The sequence below is a fragment of the Cyprinodon variegatus genome, unplaced genomic scaffold, assembly GCF_000732505.1.
Source record: "Cyprinodon variegatus isolate N-32 unplaced genomic scaffold, C_variegatus-1.0 Scaffold183, whole genome shotgun sequence".
Classification (NCBI taxonomy): domain Eukaryota; kingdom Metazoa; phylum Chordata; class Actinopteri; order Cyprinodontiformes; family Cyprinodontidae; genus Cyprinodon; species Cyprinodon variegatus.
Genome location: NW_015150636.1, coordinates 483,278 through 489,633, shown reverse-complemented (window position 1 = coordinate 489,633; position 6,356 = coordinate 483,278). Strand labels below are relative to the sequence as shown.

Below are 6,356 nucleotides of genomic sequence, written 5' to 3'. Positions count from 1 at the left end.
GATTTCCCTTCTGGACTCTGTTGCTGCTCGCTCTCTAGGAACTCTGGGGGCGTCGCCCGCCGCAACTGCGGTCAAACCTCCGCGAACAGACTGAACTTTGAATCAGAGATCCGCCCCGCACCAGTTTGTTAAATAAATGCTTTGAACTTTCCCACTGCCTGTCTCGCCTTGAATACTGGGTCCATTATTCTGAGATCATTACAAGAAGGGGTCCACCCCTTTGGAATGGGGGTCGTTCGTTACTAGCCCGCAATATCCCATACCCATCTAAGTGACATTAATCGATTGCTTTTGTAATGACATTTTACATGTAATTTCAATATTTTACATAAAGACTGAATTACAAGAACATACTGATAACGTAGGCTATATGTATGGGTCAAATGTTTTGAGTTGTTTTTTTCCACCAATATAAAATGCAATATATTTCAGCACATGCCTTTTTAAAATGATAAATACAACAAACACTACAGAAACAACAGCTTAATAAAGAATTACTACATTGACATTTGACACTGATTTACTTTCTATTTACTTTCTGTTTTCTAACTTTAGACACAATATCAATGCTAACTCAGTCAATATCTTTGAATCAACCCAGGATAGCCAGACTAATGTTATGCTACTTACTATATTATAGGATATAATGGCGTATATATTGATTTTTCTAGGTTAGTTCATCCTCTGACAGTGAAATAACCAGTGGAACGTCTTCCCACAGCCAGCAGGCTGCTTGTTTTTGCAGCCAAATGCTGCACAGGGAGGCATTTTTACTGTGCGTCTCCGTAGCTTTATTTTTTTCCGGGCAATCAGCAATCTATTGAATAAATAGAGATCAGTGGCCTCATGTTCCTCATGCTTGAAATCTAAAGTGTAATGCCAATTGAAAAACACTAGGGGGCAGTATTTATCAGAAAGAGAAGTTTGTTAGAACAATGTTAGTTTAGTCAAATCACATGTCAAAACTCATGCAAATAAAAAAAATCTACAGCTGATATTTGATTGTTACTCATGTTTAGATAACCTTTGATATTTCTTCTCTGTTTTATTGTTTATACTTGATAAGATCATTTTCTGAACAACACATCTCGCCAATAATTACAAACATTCCTTATTAAAAACACTATTTCAAGGGTTTACCTTAATTTTGGTTGATCAGTATTTTGTTTGGGGATAACCCTGCCATAAAGGGATGTTTCACTACATGGATCTGAGTTTTAGTCCTAAAGCAATTCCAGTATGTGAAGAAAAGGCCCACGTGTCATTCTGTAAGGCTCAACGTGCTCAAATTGCTGCCTTGCAGTCTGACACGGTCTTACCTCGCCCACTGAGACCGACAGAGTTTGAACAATCTTCTCGTGTGCCATGGCAACAACACTTTGCCCGTTTATTTCGATGATTCTGTGTCCAACCCGGACCCCGCCTCGTTCAGCAATGCCGCCTCGCATCAGACTGCAGATCTGACCAAAACACATTAAGTTCAGAAGGAAAGCACTCGCGTCCTTAATGCTTGGAGACCTTCAGTCTTGGGGTTTTACTCACTATGCCGTTCTGAACACTGAAGCCGAGCTGATACTTGAGGTCCGGTCTCTTGATGAGGACTGTAGTAACAGGAGGGCAGCTGACAATGCTCAGCTTCACTTTCACCTGATTCTTCAAACCCTGGAAGATGTTGAATAAAACAGTTAGAAAGGGCCTTAATGCCATCATACCATCACTAAGATTTGGGCCCGGACGGCTCACACTGTACGACGAAACCACAGGGTTGAAAAGTTCCCAGCTCACAATGTTTGTTCTCTCACGCTGTGCGACCCAACGCTCTGATGCGATCTACTTGCTCACTGTACGTCTAAAAACCAGGTGGGACTCAGCTCCACAGTGAGATGGCGCTACTCGGACTCTTCTATCCGGAAGCCAAACCAGTAGAAGAGGAACATGAAGATCACTAGAGTGAAACGCGCTGCCTTGGATATTTGGGCAATTTTGTGCTGAAAGCCCTAAAAAGAAAAGGAGACGACGTATTTGGACAAAGACATGGCTGAGCTAACGTGGCTACTACGGTCTGTCAATTTGACAGAAAGAACACTTTCTTTAACATTAACCAGTTCCTTTCATAAACGTTAACTTTGTACAATCTCCTCAACCTCTTTCTCAGCCTACAGTTGGTTCCATTATGATGATTTAGTGTTTCTGGAAACCTCTTTTATCATCTTGCTGTTTGCTCTTAAAGTGAATTTACTTGTATTGCCATACTTAGCCTTGCAAACTATTTTTGGAATACCCTCACCATGCTGCGGTACAGGTCAGCGCTACTTGTGTGAAAAGAAGAAAGAAAAATGCAAGAGGATTGACTCCAATTCTTTTACACCAATCAACAGCTAAGGGCACCATTGGGACATCCTAATTAGGGAGAATGACTCCAAACATGCAACTGATTTTGGAGTGGTTAAAGCAACACTGTTCGATTTTTTGCACTTTTCAGGCCGCCTTTCCGGTCATGAATTCAAGTTGATTCAAGCCAACTTACAACCTGATCGTGCATCGTCTAGCGTACAGGGGGAACAAGGGGCGATCAGCCTCTCACGAATACCTCCCCATCAGGAATCATAAGATCGGGAGAAAATCAAACATGTTTGTAATTCAGTCGGCCATCATAAGGTGGCCGTGGGCAAATCGCTCAGTGGGCAAACAAGGATTCATCTTCTTCTTCTTCCTCTCAGAGGAAAACCCAGCAGCATGGCGGGGGGCAATGAGTGAAATGGAGTTCTTTCTTTAAAATTAGTAGTAGTAGCCACGTCTGCTCAGCCATGTCTTTGTCCAAATACGTCGTCTCCTTTTCTTTTTAGGGCTTTCAGCATAAAATTGCAAAAATATCCAAGGTAGCGCGTTTCACTCTAGTGAGCTTCATGTTCCTCTTCTACTGGTTTGGCTTCAGGATAGACGAGTTCGAGTAGCGCCATCTCACTGTGGAGCTGAGTCCCACCTGGTTTTTAGACGTACAGTGTGAGCAGGTAGATCGCATCAGAGCGTCTGGTTGCACAGTGTGATAATGTGCATTGTGAGCTGGGAACTGACGTTGTACGATGAAACCGCAGGGTTTTGTCGTACAGTGTGAGCTGTAGCTGCGTGCAACGATTGAAAAAAATCGCACATGCCCGGCTTAAAGCAGACTAATGGGTGTATGTAAAGTTTTGACCAGAACTGCACATCTGATGGTCCATGGAGTACCAAGCTAATGAGCTTACCTTAATGATGCTCTGACAGGTGGCCAATGGCAGTCCCACCAGACTCGTATCATTGATAGACATAATCTGGTCTCCCACACTTAGTTTTCCAGACCGAGCTGCAGGGCCGCTGTTCAGCATGCTGGCAAGGATGACAGTGGGCAGAATGGAACCCCAGCCGGACTCCACTATCACCACACCCAGACTCTCGCCTCTCTGCTTCTCCACGTACAGCTTAAACCGGGATAATAGAGCGTTTATGAAGCTATCGCTTTACATTGTCTGTAGGGAATAGGAATGCCATACCTCTTTACGGTTCTCTGAGTTTGAGAAATGGACAAGGTCATCATGGTACATTTCCTGGGAGTTGATGATGTCGCTGTACTGTTTGTGGCTCAGGTCTGTCGGGTTGATGCCGTTGGCACGGAGGAATTCTCTGTAGGCCACGCTAAAAGCCTGACCGATGGACTGTGCAATCAGCTGCGCCTGTGTAAAAGAAAATAAGTCTTTTGTGAAAGCTGCTCAACAGGAAGGTTATTCTAGGCAGAACCAAGTCAGAACCAAGTCCTGGTTTTGGTCCGTGAGCCGAACACCAAATATACCTTTAAGAATAGCCTTAAAAACTTAGTTTTTAATAAAACAATCATAAATAATTTATAGGGTTCAGAATATTCTGATTTAGCTCTGTAGTTATGCTGCTATAGGCTTTGGCTGCTGGAAGGCATAAAGGCAACTTTTCTTAATTTTGCTACACTCTCCTACTACTCCAATTTATATGCTGACGGTTCAGCTTTTCGCTTTCTCTTCTCTTGCTGTTTTTCATTTTCACAGTAGTTACATCTGGCCTGGTGTTTTGTTTAGTTGGGCCATCGTCATGGGTGGTGGGAGCAGGAGGGGCGGCTATTCCTTTGTTTTGTTTCTATGTATACTCTGTCAAATCAAAACCCCAGTTGGTTGTGGCAGAAAGACTGTCACACTTAGCCTGGTTCTTCAGGCGGTTTCATGGTGTTAAAAAGGAGATTTGCTCTCCACTGTTGTAAGATGTTAACCTGACTCCGCCAGATGGATTTGCTCCTCATATCCATCTGGAAACCTTCCGTTGAAGTAATTTTGGGAAGGGGCGAAAATACTGGTTAGCTGATTGGCCTATGTTGGTGATAGACGGGCCAAATAAACCAATCAGATCAACGAAGCATATGACGTACTAACAGAGCGACGACGAAAACACAACCACAAGCCAGGCTACTCTTACTGAAACCAGTCGGGAGAAGAGCAAAAACATCTTTTCCTCTGAGAAAAGCCTCCAGAGCAGTGTTTTGCTCTTCTTTCAGTGAAGAAATACTCTGTAATTCCGATAAAACTTGCTGGATAGCCACGCTAACGCTAGTTTCATCGGCTGAAGCCGCCATGTTCTTTAGACTGAACTGTCGCGCTTCTCGTTGCGTCACACCTCAACCCGCCTCAAAGCCAACGCTGATTGGACGTTCGTTTGGTGAACGGCTCCAAATTTTCTTTAACGGAGAGTCTCCAGACTGATCTGGATGGTCGAGATCAGGATGGTCTCATTTGGCTAGTAAGATGCATCATTTGTATAAAGAAATGCTGAAAAGTCCACAACACAATCCAAGTGACTGTCCACTGTCACTTTATTCTAGTCCAAGAGGAGTGAATGCTGCAAGTCAGGGGCTGAATGCAAGGTGGTGGGTTTCCTCACATCAAAAACATTTTCACCAGTTTGAATCATAAATGAAATTTCTGAATAGCTTGTATCTGGGATAGACTGTAATGTATTCTTTTAGCTAGGACTCTAACCGTATGGTTTTATTGAACTGACTTCTTTATTAAAGCTTCTTAATGTTGTGATTTGGTTAAATATATCCATCCACTTTCTGTCCGTTTATTGGGGTACTGGTGTCTATCTCCAGCTGTCTACCGCTGAGAGGAGGGGTCCACCCTGGACAGGTCTGCAGTCCATCGCAGGGCAAAACAGAGACAAACAACCATTCACACACACAATTACACCTAAGGAGAATTTAGAGAAGTCAATTAACCTAACAGTCGTGTTTTTGGACTGTGGGAGGAAGCCAGAGTACCCGGAGAGAACAGACCGATCTTAAGGGAGAACATGCAAACTCAAACTGGAAGGTAGCAGTGCTACCCAACGCTCCACTGAGCAGCCCTGGTTCAATATAAATAAGCTGAATTAGACAGAATTTAATTGGAAGGTAGAGGATCCATAAATTTATATTTTACTGGTTTATCGCACCAAGTCCCAATAAAACACGCTGAAGTTTGTTGTTAAAATATTAAAACATGCTCACATCTTCTGACTCAAAGACGTAGCAGATCATTCTGTACTGAGTCTTCCCTTCACTGGCTGAATCAGAGGACTCTGAGAAATCCTCAGAAGAAGCTTGGGGCACGCGTCTCCGGGCCATCAGAACCACAATGCTGCCGATGTCGGCAATGTAGGAGATGGTCCGCAGGGCACTGTCCATCATCGTCTCCTGCAGGCAGAGGAAAACAAGCAGGGTGTTTCAGATAACAAACACAGCAATTAAATCAAATCTGCTCGGAAGGAGTTACCGACCTGTGTGTCAGCATTGAGCACTTTGACAGCTTTAGTGGAGATAAAGAGGTCCACTTCAGTCATCATCTGAGAGTCTTCATCTTGGCTCTGTGGAGCAAAAATTATAAACAGACATTTTTCATGTATTTGTACAACTGTTATCAAACACTGATCCAAAGTAGGTCAGAAAAATAAGAGTGACCGCCTGTGTGGTTTAACAAAGCAAAACCGACACTAAAAATTATAAACACAGAAATATGTATTAACACATGCAACACTAAACACAACCAGGAATTTTATTTGATTTCCCATAACAGAGTGATGAAAAAAGTCTGGATTATAAAGCTTGAAAACAGTCAAAAAACAGATTTTTTTATGCATTCTAATCAAACACTGATACCGTAAAATGTTAAGATCTAATTTATGGAGTTTGTCATTGGCAGAGCATGCAGTCACACAACCAGGAGAATTTTTACCTGGCTTCTCTTTGAGATTGAGAGGTCTGGCTGCAGACCTGTACTGTCAGGACCCTGACCTGTACTGTAAGGACCCTGACTGCACTG

General features: G+C 43.0%; 1 protein-coding gene across 5 annotated transcripts in view; it reads right to left on the bottom strand.

Moving 5' to 3' along the window:
• LOC107087392 (amyloid beta A4 precursor protein-binding family A member 2-like) overlaps positions 1–6,356 on the bottom strand; it is a 21,708-nt gene that overhangs the window by 2,956 nt on the left and 12,396 nt on the right. For all 5 annotated transcript variants that reach the window (XM_015378957.1, XM_015378960.1, XM_015378959.1 and 2 more), the window contains exons 7-12: positions 5,815–5,901; positions 5,546–5,731; positions 3,531–3,710; positions 3,246–3,458; positions 1,543–1,662; positions 1,320–1,460 (exon numbers count right to left, since the gene is read on the bottom strand). In XM_015378957.1, coding sequence (XP_015234443.1) covers positions 1,320–1,460; positions 1,543–1,662; positions 3,246–3,458; positions 3,531–3,710; positions 5,546–5,731; positions 5,815–5,901 — 927 coding nt within the window. The remainder of the gene's footprint in view (positions 1–1,319; positions 1,461–1,542; positions 1,663–3,245; positions 3,459–3,530; positions 3,711–5,545; positions 5,732–5,814; positions 5,902–6,356) is intronic.